Source organism: Vigna angularis, chromosome 3 (assembly GCF_016808095.1).
Source record: "Vigna angularis cultivar LongXiaoDou No.4 chromosome 3, ASM1680809v1, whole genome shotgun sequence".
NCBI classification, from domain to species: domain Eukaryota; kingdom Viridiplantae; phylum Streptophyta; class Magnoliopsida; order Fabales; family Fabaceae; genus Vigna; species Vigna angularis.
Window position 1 is genome coordinate 15,985,770 of NC_068972.1, and position 18,351 is coordinate 16,004,120.

Consider the following 18,351-nt stretch of genomic DNA (forward strand, 5'->3'; position numbering starts at 1 on the left):
AAGTAATAATTGCTTAAAAATATATATTCAATTATCCCGACAATTGACATAGTTCAAATAAAATTAATAGAATTAAAATTTCTCTAATATGATTGTATTTTTTTCCCTTAAAACAATATATTTATACTTGTACTAAATTGAATATCCTGATTAATAATTCCTGCTTTTATCAAGATCAACATAGTATTGAATCAATTGCTGACCAATTAATGTCAGACTGCGAAAGATTGCGATAACATCTTTGGATTTAAGCGCGGCTAGCTGAACTATATGAAAGCATGGCGAACTTCTGAGCATCAATATTCTTTTCGCTAAAAACAAGAGGTGCATCACTCAAATAATATGCAATGATGTCACCGGGGATACGAAATAAGAAACAACAACTGTAAATTAAGATAAGTCCATTGTACATAACTGGTGTAAATACCAATATCTGTTCGCAAGAGATAAATGGGGTGAAAAGATCTGTGGTCTCTAAAGAAAGTGACTTGATCTTTTCATGTAAAGTGGAGCATTGTCATTCTGCTGCTGCTGCTAAACATTTGGAATATGACCTAACAAACTGTAACTGCTTACTAGTTAGAACAATCAAGCTTTGATGGACTCAACACGTGGCCTCCATAATCCCAGCCTGTACTTGTGTGTGTATTTCAATATTAACTTCCTCTGCAAAGCAAAAACTAGTCGTTAGGAAGAGTTTGCAAGTTAACCGAACAATGTCTTGTGGACAAATCAATTCATTGTATCTTAAAATCCATCTAAGTACAAAAAAACCCAATTCTAACAGAAGGTGAGGCCATTTCAATCCCAATCAACAAGTTATGGGATTGAAGATCTGACCTGAATTGTCTCACAAGAACTGACTACCATGACAAGCAGTCGTTTTACTTCCAATATTAGAGTCCATAACAGCCCTATGAATTGTGCAAATTTATCTTGGATACATGAATGTAAGACATAGAATACAAGTTATAGTGGCATCTAAGATAACCCATGTTAGGACTTCGGTAAAAATGGTAATTTAGGATCATAAAGCCTGACATTGTTTTAATTGATGGAAATCACATACCCTAAGACATCTAAGATGCAGTAACATAACCATATACCTAACATAGGTAGTGTGCCAGGATGAAGATGACAATAGTACATTGTAACAAGCAAAAGGGCTGGTGCTATTATAGAGGGAGAGTTAGTCGAAGGTAGTGGCCACGTGTCCAAAGAAAAAATGAGAATGGACCATGTAGAGCTGTGACGTCGAGAAAGAGAGTGCTAAATGGCATGATTAAGTGATAGATAATTAAGATTGTGTGATATGAGACTTTCTCTCACTGATATTCTCTGAAACATTCTTCCTCTCATAATTCAGCTTTTCTGCTTGACCTCTCTTTTCTTACCTCATCATATCCTGTTTAACAATTGCAGATGAGCTCACGTTCTTTTCGAGTTTAACAGAATATTATGTCAATCGTCTTTCTTATTCTATGCATTGAATTGTTTAACGGATATTTTTCTTATTGCGTGTTAAACAAATTTTGGAACCACTATTGTTTTGTTTCGGTTACTGTTACATTGCTTGATTCTATAATTTTGAGTTTAATCCATTACATACATCAAACACCTCAATGAACACAGAAAGATGCAGAAAATTGAATCACTCAACAATGTATACATGTGACCCTTTCAACTAGCATGTCAGAGCCAATCCAAATGCTTAATACAGAGCAGAAGGGAAAGTCATACAAAAGGTAGTAGACATTGAGAGGAGAATAAATTTTGTCAAGGACAGGAAAATCAACAGGTTCAAAAGTCATATGGATTTTTCAGATCTGAAATTTATGTCAAATACCAGTTCTCTTAAAAGCATAAAATGTTGAATGACGGTTCAGCCTTTATTAATGTCTAACAAATTATGCTGTAGAACAAGATGCACTATTAGCCCTATAGAGATTCTAAAAAGCCCTTGGATAATCCTACAATCAAGGCCCTCAATTTGATATATTTCACTAAACCATAGTTATTCATCGTCATTTTAATGGACCATTTAATACAAGGGAGAGAACGGAAAGGAAAATGACATCTTCTGATATTGGAGGAGTGGAATGCTCAGCTCCTCATTTTCCCTTCCCTCAATTCCCCTCCAACCAAACAAAATGAGGAGTTACAATGCCAGTCATAAATTCAAATATTCAAACACAAATTTGCTTACAGAATTAAGGAAGAAACCAAGACACAATTCAACACAGATTGAACTAATAACGCAAACAAGCCAATCCAGTGGCTTCACCAGGAGTTACTAAACACAAATCAAGATGATGACACAGAACCCAAAAATCTTGAACTTGAGAAATTGAATTCCGTGATACTAATTAGTTGTCTTACTTGATTGATTGTAACTTGAGTACGTGTAAATAGCTTATGTGATCAATTAGTTCTTCAGTTAACAGCATTTATCTGTGTGTGTAGCTCGGCCTGTATTAGTTTGAGTTTTAATCTCACTTGTCAGTATTCACCAATCTCCCTTCTTTGTTTTTATTACCAGTTTACGTAATGCGCACAAGGACTGACCTTTTTTCACATATGCACCTGCAACCGTGGCAAATCTCATTCTCCCTCTCCAGGTCTTCATCCAAATTCTACTTTTGGAGAATTGCCAATTTCTTTACGACTAATAGGGAAACGAAAATACCCCAAATTTTATACACAGTAGGCAGAAAAGAAAAAATCACTCCATTTACGAATTTGGCAAGAGTGATGAATTAATTTCACATATTAAGCTAAAGATGCAGAAAGCAATCGTGAACGACGCCAAAGTGTTAGGAATAAGGAATACATACATGTTTGCAAGGAATACCGAGCTTCTTGAGCTTGAGGGTGCGAGTGACAAGAAGCTTCTGGAAATCTCCGATTTCGGATTCGAGCTTGGGAACGTGGGACTCAACCCCTTTCCCAATTCCGTTTAAAAACTCTGGTATTCCAACCTTCGCTGCATTCAGCAAAAATAAAAAACATTAATAATTCGCTCACACATTAGGGCGTGCTTTTCTGTTTGTTGCTTAGTGATCAATGCAGCAAAAACGAAGATAGAGAAAGATATTACCAACGTAGGTGGATGATTTAGAGAAGAATCTAGAAGAAGAACAAGGCATAGAGTGTGGAAGTGTTGAAATCAGATTAACACCTCCTTTGGTGATGATTCTCTGTATCTGCAACCATGCCATTCCCATTTTTCTCTTCAATGTTTCGCCACACACTTCAGGTTCATACAGGGCTTCGGCTTCGGCTTCGGCTGTGGAGTTTCGGACTATGTTTATAGTCAACGACGTCGTTTAAGCAAGTGCATCAACGTTTACTGTGTCTTGCTATACCGGCCCAACATGGGGTTAGGCCCCCTTTTTCCTCTTCGGTCTTTTTCTTTATACAGTTCCATAATTGCTGAATGCACCGCATAACTTCTAAAATGTATTTTCATTGGTGTTGACAATGTTTGTATCAAGGTCATCAAAACAAAAATGAGTGTTATGTTTTTAATTTAACAAAAGTATAAATTTAATCATTTTCAATTTATTTTTCCACTCATATTCATATATATATAAATTTTGTAAGGTGAATATTTTTTATGTCCTTTTCTTTATGTGTACTATAGAAAGAAGTATGAGATTTCTTCAATTTAAAAAAAAAAATATAAGTAGAGAAAAGAATAAAAAAATACCACTTTTTCTTCATTCGTAAATACTTTATTGTACACCTTTCCTTGCAAAAATGTAGTAAACCGGAAATAAAAAGTCTGGTCTAATTATAGTATTAAAGTCACCTTTTCTTACACTTTATTATTAAATGAACAAGAACATACATATTTTATTATTATTTATTTAAAAAAATAGTTTTTTAAACACGACGCCTTTAGTTCAAAACACCACCTCGTTTCCTGAGTCAACAAAGAAAAATGGGAAGGGATACCAAATTCAGAGGATGAGCACAAATTAAACACCATTAATTTTCTCCTTTACTATTATACACATAGCTCAGGAAGTCTGAGAAAAGTACACACAACAGTAGCCAAAATTTCAACCTAGTTCAGTGCATTTCTACTTTTCGAATGCCATTACAAAAAATTCTAAAAACCATAAGTTCGCTGCCAGTGCTAATGGGTTGAGAGTTGGGATCAAATAGTGCAGCCACAGAACAAGAAAAAGAAACAGAGCATCGAAACGAGAGCCACCGATTCAAACGCGGTCACCACTCTCCACACCACCTCGTCCACAATTGACACGCTCATCATTCCCGACCACCTCAGCAACCTCACCGGCGACCACCGAGGAGTTATGTACGATGCCAATGTTCCTGGCCATGACGACACCATTGAGAGCTCCCACATCGTCCGACCAAATGTCGAATACCTCTCACTTTCTTGTGAAAAGGGTTGTGAAGGAGAGTGGGTATTTATTGATTCCAAATATTAATCATGGTAAACACTAGTAGGTTAAAAGTTATAAATAATTGTTACTGTAGAAATTTTGAAGATGAATTTGAGAGATTCACAACTGTTCGTTCTGAAAATGGATTAGTCAAGTAATTTTCATGAGTGGGAGTAGGACATACAAGTGTATGGGTTCGGCATAAATTGCGGTTCGACAAAGTGTAAGACAGTAACATTGTAACAAACAGTCAACAAAGTTTCCATCAAATCAAAATTAACAACATTGAATACGACAAAATAATTGCAGTCTTGAAGCGGGAGAATTTTGAATTTAAACAATTTTGTTTCTGAATCCCGCCCCTAGTTTGAATTATACTTTGTAGCTACTTTTAAAAAGTATAGTTAATTGGATGATAAAAAACACAAACTACAGTCTATATGATAAGAAAAACAAGGTTGGAAATAATTAACATGAAAGACAAAATTCTTACATAACCAATTATATATAATTGTGTAACTGATATTTATGTTATTTTTATATATACAATTTTATTTAATATATTAATTTATTAATATTATTATTTATTGATGAATTTATTTCAAAAATAAATAACTGAAGTTAATATTTAAATAATAAATCAATATAATTAATTAATTTAAAAATAAAATTAACACACATTTAGACTATTAAATTAATTTTTTAATAAATTAATATCACTTGTTAGATTTATCAAGGAAGAGTTCCTGAAAGAGACACGACATCAATCATATCTAAATTCAATATGGGAAGGAATTAACACAATTTTCAAAAAAACTTTAAAATAATAAATTCACCAAGTCCTATTTTTTTTGTGGGAATCTCAAATTGGTTCTTTTCTTTTTCGGCGACTTTGAGTCCTTATTTTGTGGAAATTACAACAATTAAACTTTTGCCTTTAAATTAAGTCCAACTGGTGTATGGTTGACGTGACATGCTTATCTTCATTTTTAAATGACACGGAGTATCTTATTTTATATATGTGATTCTGATGTGTTTTTTTGATTTTTTTTTTTCAATAAAAGAAATTGGTAAAAATGAATTAAACGTTAAACTACATACTTTGTTCGAATTAGAGATTGGGAAAAAGAAATATTGATTTTAGAGTTCATATAAATTGGGAATTAATTTCAGAAATTGATCTCATTGATGCTTATGCCTTTGACTCAGCTTTTGATGTTGGTTAAGATAAGATCATTTTTTTTTATTTTCTTCTTCAAAGAAAGATGATGTAGGAATTATATCTGAAATCATAATACAAGGTTGAAGAAATTAACACATACAGCAAAATCATAATAGTTGGAACTACCTCTGAAATTGTTTTCTTAAAGAAGATATGAGGAAAGACACTTTTTGCCTGGCCACCATATGCAATGTCATAGTGTTACGTGTAGGACTCGTCGGACCACCCCCACTGCAACCTCCACGTGAAACCAGTTTATGCGCCGCCACCATCTTCGCGCATCATCTTCCTCGTGCTTCCAAACCCTCAGGTCATCGCCGTCATGAATCATGTTTTGCTTCCTTGTGCCGACCACTACCTTCAACGCATCATCTTCTTGGCACAGATACAAGCCTCCTCCATTAGCGCAACCTAAATCGCAAGCACCATCGGCACGTCAACCTCCATGGAATACCACCAGACCTAATCATAGAAAACCCAAATCAATTTCAGCAGAGAGCATCGCGCCTTGCACCTACAAATCAAAAGCAGAAGAGCTCTAATCAGAAAAATTCCCAATTGGAAAAATCCTCTCAAACCCTAAATCGCGTTCGAGCTCTCCATGACATAAATCGCATTTGAATCGTGATGTCACGCGACCACATTCCTCACAACTGTTCAAACCACAACCGCAAGCCTCAATGTTCTCTTTCAAACAATAATCGCAACCTGCAAAGAAAGAGAATCCCAAATAAGAAGCCGGAAAAACCTCTAAATTCGCACAAAACATAAACCCTACAATCGTGAAATCCTTTATCGATAAAACCAAATCGCGATATCTAAATGAACCCTCAAACCAAATTTTCAATTTCTCTTGATTTCTAAGTATGTGTAATTAACTTTTTCAAAATTTTTAATTTAAAAAAATAAAATTGTATGTCAGACTTTTCTATTAGTATATAACATAAGAACCGAAAAATAAGAGGAATAATTTGAGATTCCTACCCAAAAATTGGACTTGCGAAATTATTAAACCAATAATAAATTAACAAGTATTGGTACTCTATTTTCTTAAATATACGTAACAATGAAACTTAAAGTTATAATTGAATTCCCAGCATCAATTACATCATATATTAGGAAAAGGTTAAATATTTTTTATATAATACATAAATTATAATCACATATTTCTTGATTTTTTTCACCAAAAAAAATGTTGTAAAATCAATTAAATTTTATGCGATAAGAAAAATCCATCCACACTTTTTTCTAGTAAAATAAATATTCAACTTTCAAACTTTTTCTATTCTTTGATATATGAAAAAAAAATTAAAAGGAGAAATATATGGTTAAAAACTGAGGAACAAAAGAAAATTTGGAATCTAACTTATAAAATATTAAAAAAAATAAGGATGTATTGTTTTCGAGGTTTTAAAAATTATTTTTAAAATAATGTTAGGTCAGATTACGTTTTTAAAAAAATCTCAAATAAATTTTTTATTTTTATTTGTCTTAATTTATTTTTCGTATTTAAAATTTGATGATCAAATTCAAACCTTTTCCGTTAAATTTTGTAAAACAATATTTAGACATGATGATCTCGAAATTTGTAACCATTGTTTTTTTTGTTTTCAAAATTAGTACAGTAAATGTGTTTTTTTTCCTGTTATTGGCCAAACCTAAATCAATGCCACCCCTCCTTTCGTCCCCTCATAACAATAACTTATAACAATTCATACTATCTTTATAAACCTTGTTCTTCTTCCACCATTCAGGTATCACTCCAAAGCAACTTTTATAAATTCAGCAAGTTGTTAATATTTTTGTTACGTGTAAGTGATTATCGAATTCAAAATTCATTTTTGTAAACCATGTCTATTTTATAGTTTCTATAATTAAAAAAAAATCACGATGACAATTTCTAAATCTCGTTTTAAATGTCGTTATTTGTATGGTTCATCCTACAATTTCTATTTCAGTTGCAACTTACAATTACTTCGGAATGAAAGAAAATCAAGCCATTTAATTAGGTGTGAAAATAATTTTTCTTTATATTTTTCTTTTCCTTTTATTTTTGAATATGTATATTTTTTGTCCTTTTGGTATTTGAAATAGTTGTATATGTAATTTTTTCATTTTAATATTTGAGACAATTGTTGAACAGTGAATCCCATGACATGATATATATCTAGGGGTGACAAAAAAATGTCAAAGTCTGGTGACTTAGCGTGACAAAAAAAAAGGCTTGGGTCAACCTCTTCAACCTGACATCTTGACACAATTCATCTCGTTCAATTTGATATGTCAGTTTGATTAGTCCAATATTATTAAAAAACTTAAATATAAGGAACTCGACGTTATCTATGATAACATTGAGGACAATCTGACAACCTGAGATCATTAAAAAACATAAATACAAGCAACTCAATCCCGCTTGCGACAACACTTAAACTAACCCAACATCATTAATTTTATATCCAAATAAGCCGTCAGCCCAACATCAACCCGGTAACCTAACCTGCAACCCAACATAAACCCGTTTCAGCTTGACAACTCATTCAACCTGCTAGTCCGACACTCCAACAGATCAAAAGCTCGGGTTGTAAAATTGAACTCATTCTTAAGTGCGTGGACTACTCCATCCTAACTTGCTTCTACCAAACCAAAGTAGGATAAAATTTAAACGAGACAAATTGATCCATTTTACAACTTGTAATGAAGACAACTGACATTTACCTTCGAAATATATAAAAATATAAAAATAATTAAATTTAAAATAACTATTAGGTTTAAACCCTCGGTCCTCGTATTTGTTGGAAAGCTCAAGTGGGTTATCGTTTTTTAAACTGTCAAAGTTGGGTCTATATATTTGTAAAATTGAGTCAATTTTATCATCTCCATTAAGTTTTGATAAACGGCGTTAAATTGTGATAACATATGTGTATACTGATGTGCATTATTTGATTATGTGAAATTTTTATTTAAATTAAAGGATTATGACATAGCAAAAATTGAAAAAGAAATTATGAATTTGGAAACCACCGGGCGTTCTTCTGAATGTTCTTTGCAAAAGTATGGAGGAGTGATCATCTCTGTCCATCACTTGGACTGTGTGATTTATGGCATTCACCAAGCCTGTGGAGGCTTCTTGCGGAAAAACAAAAAAATGTACTTCATTTTTGTTCTATCAAGAGAAATGTTCTCGCATTTTTTTTCTAAAGTGTAAAATTTCTGACATGTTATGTATTTCCAAGTTCTTCTTGTTTGAGAGTCTGTGAGATGAACATGTAAAGTTGAGACCTTTTCAATTATCTTCAATTAAGGAAGTTTGATTTTTTACTATGGGAATTCCCTTTGTCTTCAGGTTTTTGATCTCTAATCCTTTTCGAAATTAAACTATTCATTCACATTCTTAGGACAAATATTTTGGTTAATATGCGTGAGTCACTGAATCTGGTTATTCCATATATTTTTTTTATTTTGCTTTTTCTGTGAGAGTTGTATTTTTTTGTTAATACTTTTTTCATTGATATATACGTCTTTGTATTTGATGCTTCAACATGAACAATAAACCACATAATTTTGAAATTTTGTTCTTTTATAGATTTGATGGAAGAAGCTTTTGAATTTCGAAGTTGGACAGGGATCAATTCCGCTAAAATGACTTTGATCAACCAATGCAACTACACGGTGTGGCCAGCTCTGAGCGGTAAGGTCAGTCTTTCAACCACGGGGTTCGTTTTGCCAAGCAGCGAAAATTCCAGTGTCAATGTACTCGTGAATTGGCTGGGTCGAATCTAGGGCCGTACACTCTGCACCACCGACTCAATTATCGGAAAATTCTCTTGTGCTACCGGTGACTGCAGTTCTGGCAAGATGGCATGTAATGGAAGTGGAGGCTCTCCACCGAACACGCTGGTGGAGTTCAGTTTAGACGGCTTCAACGATATTGACTTTTATGACGTGAGCTTGGTGGACGGGTTCAACCTGCCCCTGATTGTTGTTCCCATAAGTGGTTCAAGCAGCAACTGTAAGAGCACAGGGTGCGTGGTGGATTTGAACGCAGTGTGTCCGACGGAGCTAAAGGCAACCAGAAATGAGGAAGTGGTGGTATATCGGCGCATAAGCGCAGTGTTTTCAAATTCCTAATTTTCCTTACAATTTTGACATGTGATAATATTTTAATTTAAATAACAAATTCACATAATCAAATAATGTATATGAACATAGATAATTAATACCGTTTATTACAGAGAACAAAATTGGTTCAATTTTATAAATATATAGACCTAATTTTGACAATTTAAAAAGTAAAAGATTATTTTTCGAGGGTTTAAACCTAACTTTTAAGATTAAAACTGAAAAAACAAATGTATATACACAAAATAGATATATGATAACTAATTTTTTATTCTAACATAATTTTGTTAAATTGTAAAATAATTTGTATTAGAAATAATTATAAAATGGGATAATTTGTATCTTTCTTATTATAGTAAATACTTTTAATTTTAAAAAATAGCTATTAATAGAATAAAATGGTAAAATAACTATTTTAATTTATAAAATAATTAAATTTAGATAATATAATTTAAAAGGTAAAAATGTAAATGCAATTATTTTAATTTTAAATAACGCTTAATTAAAGAATAAAATTGGAAAAATATTATGTACACGAAAAAGTAATCTTATTATATAGGTATAAATAAATATTTTTTTATTCATACAAGAATTTATTAAACTATACAATAATTTTTATTAAAAATAATTATAGAAATAGATAATTTGTATATTTTTTGTTACAATTAGTTATTTGAATTTAAAAAATTAATTCCAAAATAATAAAATAAAATAATCATTTTAATTTAAAAAAATTAAATCTAGATAACGATATCAAAAATGAAAATGTAATTATTTTAGTTTAAAATAATAATTAACTAAAATATACCATTGGAAAAAAATTGGTACAAAAATAAATTCTCAAAAAAAAAAAAAAAAAATATATATATATATATATATATATATATATATATATATATATATATATATATATATATATCGTAAATTTTATTTAACTTTTCTGACTTCAATAAATAGTCGCTGAATATTTGACCTCTCAAGACATTTAAGGGTGTAACTTAGTCTGGTATAAAAAAGTTAAACCCCTTTAGTTGTTCTTATTTACGTAGATTTTTCCTAGTTTGATCCCCGTTTTTTTAAAATCTCTAATTGAGTCCTAAAAAATGCTAATTTGAATCAATTAAGCACCTGCCCAGTTTGATCCCCGTTTTTCTAAAATCTCTAATTGAGTCTTAAAAAAATGCTAGTTTGGATCAATTAAGCATCTGCCGTTAATTTGACTGAACAGGGTTGAGTTTTTGCTGAGATTGGAGGTTGATGTGTCAACTTTTATAAATGTGGCATGCTGAGAGGAATGTGCTTGTGCCGCCGTCAGCACCATGGGCAACCCTAGGCTACCGTTAACCGCCTTGCCGCAACCTCGCCATCACCCAACACCAGCGTCGCCGCCACAAGACCACCTTGTGCCGCCGTCACGCAATCAATTTATAGCATTCCAGCAACCATCTTCATCTTCTCCAGCAGAACCCTTGAACGCGAATCGCAACGCCGTCCCGAGTTCGATTTCTCCACCAATTCACGAACATCTTCATCAACCTCCCTCACCGTCATTCAAACACCACCCAACACTGCAAGTCGTCGTTGTTCCCCCTGGTGGTTTGGTTGCCCCAATTGATGTTGTTGTTCCCCCTGACAACACCGGTCTCGATCCATCTCAGACCTCTTTCTTCCAAGTGCTTAACATTCCAACCGGTCTTGAGCCATCGCTTGGCTTCTCCAAATCGTACTTTAACATCTGAAATAATTGTTGTTATCTCAAAACAGGAACCCCAATTCCAAAACAAAACCTAAAAGCCATAATCCGAAAATCTCAATCAACAACTCAAATGAAACTTACGAGATCAAGAACACAAGAAGCAGAACTCTGACCCCAAAACGCAATTTGAGAAAACAAGAATAGAGCACCTAGAAGAGAATTCCTAAACAAGATCAAAAACCCCAATTTGCAAGAACAAATTGCAAACCCTAACCCCCAGTTAGTGAGACCCAAAACTGCAAAAAAGATTTAAGAGAACACCCAAAAATCGCATCAATCAGGAAACCTAATTTCAACCCCGATTCCGAACACGAAAACTCATTTAAGCCCCAATCATCTTCCATTTTCTTTTTCTCTGATAAAATGCCAAGGAAAGATATGCCATTTTCTTTGGGTTTCAATTTTCCAGAATTTTATGAGAATGTCACGTTTTAAAAAATTAACACGTCAACTTCCAATCTCAACAAAAACTTAACCCGTTAAGCCAAATTAACATGGACTCAATTAATTCAAATTAACACTTTTTAGAATTCAATTAGTGATTTAAAAAAAACAAAAATCAAACTGAAAAAAAACACACATAAATAAAGGCAACTAAAGGGGTTTAACCTAAAAAAATGTAATAAATTTATATTTTCGAATAACACATTTATAAAAAACAAGCAAAAGGATCTGGGGCAAACGGTGGAGCCCAGTACGCCGTTAAATTGCGCAACCCTGCACCCGCTGTGACAGAACCGGCGAGTAAAAACCCTAAACCCTATCATGTCCGAAGACAAAGACAGGGAGCAGTACGGAGTGCTCCTTTATTACAATTACGCTGAAATTCCAGACCTCAATCACCTCCTCACCTTCTACCACTCCAACTGCTCCTCCCTCAACCTACGAGGTCGTGTTCGCCTTTCAACCCATGGTGTCAATGTCACTGTTAGTAATCATATATGCTATTCCTGTTTTTTTTTTTTTCCATTTCATCTTTCAATTCCTATAGCTACTCAATTATTTTCGCACAGGTTGGTGGCAATTTGTCCTCTCTCGAGTCCCACATCGAAGCGCTCAAAGCCTACAACTCCTTGTTTCACCGCACTGATTTTAAGCTCGGCACGTGTCATCACCCACTAAACGACAAAGTTGCCCAGGAGTGTGGCTTCACTTCTCTCTCTATTCGGATTGTGGATGAACTTGTTACTCTTAGTTCTCAGCCACTGTTAAAAGCGCCTGATATCTCCAATGCTGGAAGGCATCTATCTGCACTTGACTTCCATTCTTCCCTTCACAATGCCAGTAAGTTTCTATAACTTCACACCATTCATTTATGCAATTCCACCCCCCCAGTTTAGTGTTACCCTGTTAATTTGTTTATTTCTCACTTTTGTTGTCTCTATCTTCTGCATTCGGTTATGTTTGGGGAATTGGTATTGGAACTTGAGTCTTGTATCATCATTTGTGTAATCCATTATTTTGTAGACAACGAGAATCCAGAAAACGGCCTTGTTTTACTTGATGCAAGGAATATGTATGAAACAAGGATTGGGAAGTTTCACGTGCCAAATGTTGAGACTTTGGATCCACAAGTTAGGCAGTACAGTGATTTATCCTCGTGGATAGATGATAATGGTGACCGGTTGAAAGGAAAAAATATTTTCATGTAAGTTTTCTTTTATGACATTTTGAGGGTGATTTAAATTATAAAGTATGATATGATAGATTATGAAGCTCCGGCTCAGGCAGACAGGGACACAAGAACAGACTGATGTCCAAAATGTAAGACACGGTGATATTGCCGATATATATATAATCAACACGACAAAAGTCTGTATTGAAAACTAAGATTTTATATTTTATACTATATAGGCAAATTGCTATAGTTTTCCTATAATAACAGCTCTCACAATAGAATTCCGAAACAGGAAACATATATCTTAATAGTTTAAATAACTAGTTAAGTCTTAAGGACACAAGCCTACAAAAGTGAGTCCTGCATTATTTGTAATATAATTTGTTTTCCTTTAATTTCTTTTTTTACCTTTCCTTATGATAGTAGTGTCTAGTAAGTGCTTAGTCAAGAATAGATGTTGGTTCACTTTCTTTACTTGAAGCCATGTAAAGGTTTTTTAGCTGAAAAAAGTATTTTTTTAATTGTGACATGGTTCAAGAGTGCCAGACATGTAACAAGTGTTGTATCCAAAAAGTGTCATACACGGTGCTATTCTACAGAGGTGTTGGTGCTGCCTATCTGATCAGTCATTTGGGGGTGGTGTTTTCCATGTTGCGATCGTTTTGTGCTCGAGTAACTAGTAATTAGTTATCCTGTGGCTCCACTGATTGGTTGCAGGTATTGTACTGGCGGAATTCGGTGTGAGATGGCATCAGCATATATTAAGTCTAAAGGTGCCGGTTTTGAGAATGTGTTTCAGGTAAAACCTGAATTTTCTGTTTTTCTATTCACTCTTTTTGAAAATGAAAGAAGAAATCTCGATAATTGTACAATGGAAATGTATTATGTTAACAAGGTGTTCATATCGGCACAACTTATTGCCTTATAAAAGAGCCTATGTAGTCATAAGGTCCCTGGTATTAATGTGTGTGATGGAATACCTACTTTGGGGTGTGGAAATATTGCGGTTGAGGAGTACCCTTTTATAAGAAGTTGCTACATACATGATCAAGAATAGCCTTAAGGCTGATTAAAAATATTTCTTATGATTTTGTATTAACTGCAGTTATTTGGTGGCATACAACGCTATTTGGAGCAATTCCCAGATGGTGGTTTTTTCAAAGGAAAGAATTTTGTATTTGACCACCGGTATGCCCCTTTTCAAAGGAATGAATTTGCACCAGTATCTTGTAATCTTGTAGTGATTGGAATAGTGATATTATGTTAAATTCTCTGGTTGTCAGTGTTTGTGCTTGGTAACAAGAGTTATAGTGGTAGATTTTTTGTTTTTGGAGTGATAGGGGCAAAGACCTGAAAATGTAATTATTGTGGAAAATAAGACTGATTTATTATTCTCAATCATAAAAAATACATTCTGATACTTTCTATTTGTAATAATCTAATTCTCCTAAAAAGGGAAATAGGAAAACTAGGAAAGTAAAATAAAGGGAAATAGGAAAACTAGGAAAGTAAAATAAAATAAAGATTATATATCTATTTCCTCTAATTAGGCTGATTCTAAAGATATTATCTCAAATTACAACAGTAATTTAAGCTTCATTATACTACAACCCATTACTTTTTGTTTTTGGATTGAAAATACCTCTATGTAACATAAATTGGATATGTGTGTGGATCTCATACTACAAAATATGATTATTTTATAAGTACACAGAAATTAACACACAGAAATTAATTTCAGCATTAGCTGTAAGCTTTTCATCCAAATTTGATTTTAAAGTTTTTGTATTCTCTCTCTTCCTCACACTCTCTCAATAATCCTCCCTATCTTCATTCCTCTCATTTTCCAGTGTATTTAATCTGTGCGTATCTTAAATTTGATGGAATGACTTAATCTATTAATTTGTTTTTCTAGAAGTGCTATTTCCACTATTGTGTATGGAATGGAAAGCAAGCTTTACTATGCGCAATATGACACACACACACACACACACTATATATATATATATATATATATATATATATATATATATATATATATACACACACACACACACATGCTTGATTGTATTAGTGAACTAAGTCCTTCTCTACAAATATCTACAAATAATGTTTTTATGCTATTCCCTGATTTTAATTTTCTCATGTTTTAACTAGGAGTTACTTGCTGATTTTGCCCCCTCGTTTCTCAGGTTTTTAATTGATTTTAATGTTTCAGCATTAGCTGTAAGCTTTTCATCCAAATTTGATTTTAAAGTTTTTGTTTTCTCTCTCTTCCTCACACTCTCTCAATGCTACCATTCTTATTTTTATCAGGTCACCATTAATCCCCCCTATCTTCATTCCTCTCATTTTCCAGTGTATTTAATCTGTGCTTATCTTAAAATTTGATGGAATGACTTAATCTATTAATTTGTTTTTCTAGAAGTGCTATTTCCACTATTGTTTATGGAATGGAAAGCAAGCTTTACTATGCGCAATATGACTTTCATAATTACATGTATATTCTTTCCGAATTACGGCCTATGCTTTTAAATCTCAGTTTAAAGAACCTGGACAAACTATCATGGTTTAATGCGTTCACTGCCCAGGTGTATTGTTCACATAGCTTGCTGCACATGCTGATAATTCTAATTTAATATCTTTGCCTTTTAACTTTTGGGGTGGGGGTGGTTCACTTTTTCTTGTCTTCTGATGATAACAGTTGTGGCTTCTAATGCATTAGTGGTTTCGTTTATTACATATATTCATTCATTGAAAGTCCGCAAGTGTCTAGTAAAGAGTGGGGGTAATATTTAAAGCTGGTCAAAATCATAGGGGTAGTTGTGCAACAGTGCATGAAACGAATCTTATTTTATTCATTGACTGTAGGATATCGGTTGGAAGTTCAGATGCTAATGTTATGGGTACCTGCCTTATGTGTCAATGTTCGTTTGATGATTACACTTCTCGCTGCCGGTGTACTTATTGCAGAATGCTTGTTTTGGTGTGCCGTAGTTGCGAGGTATGATCTGATAATTTGTATTATTTATGCCTACATTTTTTTGTTTGCAGTTTTGTGAATTTAACCATCTTGAAGGAGTTAGGTAGGAGAAAAAGTAAAAGAAAAGAAAAGGAAGTATTTAATATCTCCTGATATTATATACTGAATCTAGCAGTCTCAATCGTGCTGGTGTTTGCCTGTTTCTAGAGAACTTAGAATTGTTATATATGTTAGTTTGTGAAGTGTCCATGAAGTTCTAAATAAGATATTGGTTCTGATTATTTTTGTGTACTAATAGAGCTTAACATTAGAGTTGCTTTTGGGCTGGTTTACCTGTAACTGGTTCTGGGTAATACAGATAATGTGACTTGATGTTGGTCAAGAGTTTAACTTTGTTACTGGTAAAAAGGTTGGATATTTCCCAAATTAGGTTCAAGTTTTAATTGATTTTGTATGGCTCCAGCCCGGCTATTGCTGTGGTCATTGGGCCTCAAAATTCAGCTTCCAGCGTGCTTGCACTTGAATAACATTTGTCCTTATGCCATGTGTCCTATATCTTTGATTAACTACTTTTCTTAATTGGTACTCCAGAAAATTTATTCCTTCTCCACCATCTTTAATTGCTTGAGTCTAATATTTTTTCTATTTCATTGCTGGGTTCTTGGTTTTTTTTCTTGCTTCTGATATAGTTGTGTTCCACCAGAGTGAATCTACCGTGTATGTTTGTGAGCTATGTCAGAAACAGGGCAAGGCCGAGTCAGCACAGCTAATTGAAATTGGAGAATCAAAAACATCATTGTCGGGTGCCGAGTTCAACAACTTTTGTTCAGATTTGCCTCGAGTGCCCAGGGGAGATGGTAAGGTCTGTGATCCATATTGCTCGACAAATCTTTACGTTCACATGCGTTCCATAAAGTTTGTAGTTAACCGGTTAATTTTACAATTGTCACTATAATGACTACTGAAAAATTCAAGTTTCTTTTTTTAAAATTTGCAACTCAGGCAATTTAAATGCCCTTTGTAATTTACTACAAGTGTGCAATTCCTAACATCCTAATGATTAATGTTCAGATCCAAGGACCTCAAGAAAACTGAGAATCTTGTGCTTACATGGGTTTCGGCAGAATGCATCCAGTTTCAAAGGCAGAACAGCATCACTAGCCAAGAAACTAAAGAAAATCACTGAATTTGTTTTTGTTGATGCTCCCCATGAATTGCCATTCATTTACCAAACCCCCATGTTTGAGTCAAATGAAAATTGTGCATCATCATCATTGCCATCTAGTCCTCCACCACCATTGGCGAATTGCAAGAAGAAGTTTGCATGGTTTGTGGCACCCAACTTTGATGGAAGCAGTGGCGTTGACTGGAAGGTAGCAAATGGCCCATTTGATCCACTTCAATACCAGCAGCAAACTGCTGGATATGATGTTTCACTATCACACTTGAAGAATATCTTTTCCCGGGAAGGACCATTTGATGGAATCTTGGGATTTTCACAGGGAGCAGCAATGGCTGCCTTAATCTCAGCACTACAAGAAGAGCTGAAAGGTGAAATGGACTTCAAATTTGTAGTCTTGTGCTCTGGCTTTGCTCTCCGGATGAAAGCCATGGAGTGTGGCCCTATCAAGTGCCCTTCTCTTCATATTTTTGGTAATGAACATGGTAAAGACAGACAGATAGCTAACCAAACAAGCAAGGAACTTGCTTCTCTATATGACGGTGATTGTTCTGCGATAGTTGAGCATGATAATGGTCATATAATTCCTACTCGGTCCCCTTGTATTGATGAGATCAAGGATTTTCTTAATGGCTTTCTGTAGGAGTTCAAACAAAAATGATCTCAAGTTTTTGATACCATTCAAATTTACGTCGTTGTTTGATATCTTGTCTTTCTATGTACGGCCACAAAAATTTGTACAATGCTCTATTACTATGCGATTGCCTCAATTGAACTAGCAAAATTAGACACGTCTTTTCGTTATATTTCGTGATTATGTGAAAAGAAAATGTTAGGCCATCTCGAAAACATGCAATAGCAATGGTTTTTCATCAGTGAAAGGAAGAAGAAGTTTTGTTGATTTTTCCAATAATGATCTTAACATATTTCATTTGAAGTATTTAGTATTTAAATTTTGGTAGGTTACTGCGGGGTTGACTGCGAGGGAAAGGTTCCTTGTCCTAGCCTTGTTTTAGTATGATGGATGAGTGCAGTACTGCATGTGCACTGACTGTTGC

General features: G+C 33.9%; 4 protein-coding genes across 4 annotated transcripts; 2 read left to right on the forward strand and 2 right to left on the reverse strand.

Moving 5' to 3' along the window:
* Nucleotides 1-370: 370 nt before the first annotated feature.
* LOC108325215 (uncharacterized) lies at nucleotides 371-3,298 on the reverse strand. The gene is made up of 3 exons (XM_017558243.2): nucleotides 3,098-3,298; nucleotides 2,835-2,983; nucleotides 371-666 (listed from the first exon to the last, which is right to left on the reverse strand). The coding sequence occupies exons 1-3, from the start codon at nucleotides 3,222-3,224 to the stop codon at nucleotides 589-591; spliced, it is 354 nt and encodes a 117-aa protein (XP_017413732.1). The 5' UTR covers nucleotides 3,225-3,298; the 3' UTR covers nucleotides 371-588.
* Nucleotides 3,299-3,970: 672 nt separating this feature from the next.
* Nucleotides 3,971-4,427, reverse strand: LOC128195932 (uncharacterized). The gene has a single exon (XM_052875006.1). It carries the CDS (start codon nucleotides 4,373-4,375, stop codon nucleotides 4,163-4,165), a length of 213 nt encoding a protein of 70 aa, XP_052730966.1. The 5' UTR covers nucleotides 4,376-4,427; the 3' UTR covers nucleotides 3,971-4,162.
* Nucleotides 4,428-9,276: 4,849 nt separating this feature from the next.
* Nucleotides 9,277-9,765, forward strand: LOC108324691 (PR5-like receptor kinase). Its single transcript, XM_017557629.1, has 2 exons — nucleotides 9,277-9,330; nucleotides 9,418-9,765. Exons 1-2 carry the CDS (start codon nucleotides 9,277-9,279, stop codon nucleotides 9,763-9,765), a joined length of 402 nt encoding a protein of 133 aa, XP_017413118.1.
* Nucleotides 9,766-12,161: 2,396 nt separating this feature from the next.
* LOC108324129 (rhodanese-like domain-containing protein 6) lies at nucleotides 12,162-18,097 on the forward strand. The gene is made up of 8 exons (XM_017556964.2): nucleotides 12,162-12,439; nucleotides 12,526-12,796; nucleotides 12,980-13,160; nucleotides 13,848-13,929; nucleotides 14,236-14,318; nucleotides 16,002-16,134; nucleotides 16,817-16,970; nucleotides 17,185-18,097. The coding sequence occupies exons 1-8, from the start codon at nucleotides 12,278-12,280 to the stop codon at nucleotides 17,934-17,936; spliced, it is 1,818 nt and encodes a 605-aa protein (XP_017412453.1). The 5' UTR covers nucleotides 12,162-12,277; the 3' UTR covers nucleotides 17,937-18,097.
* Nucleotides 18,098-18,351: the final 254 nt, after the last annotated feature.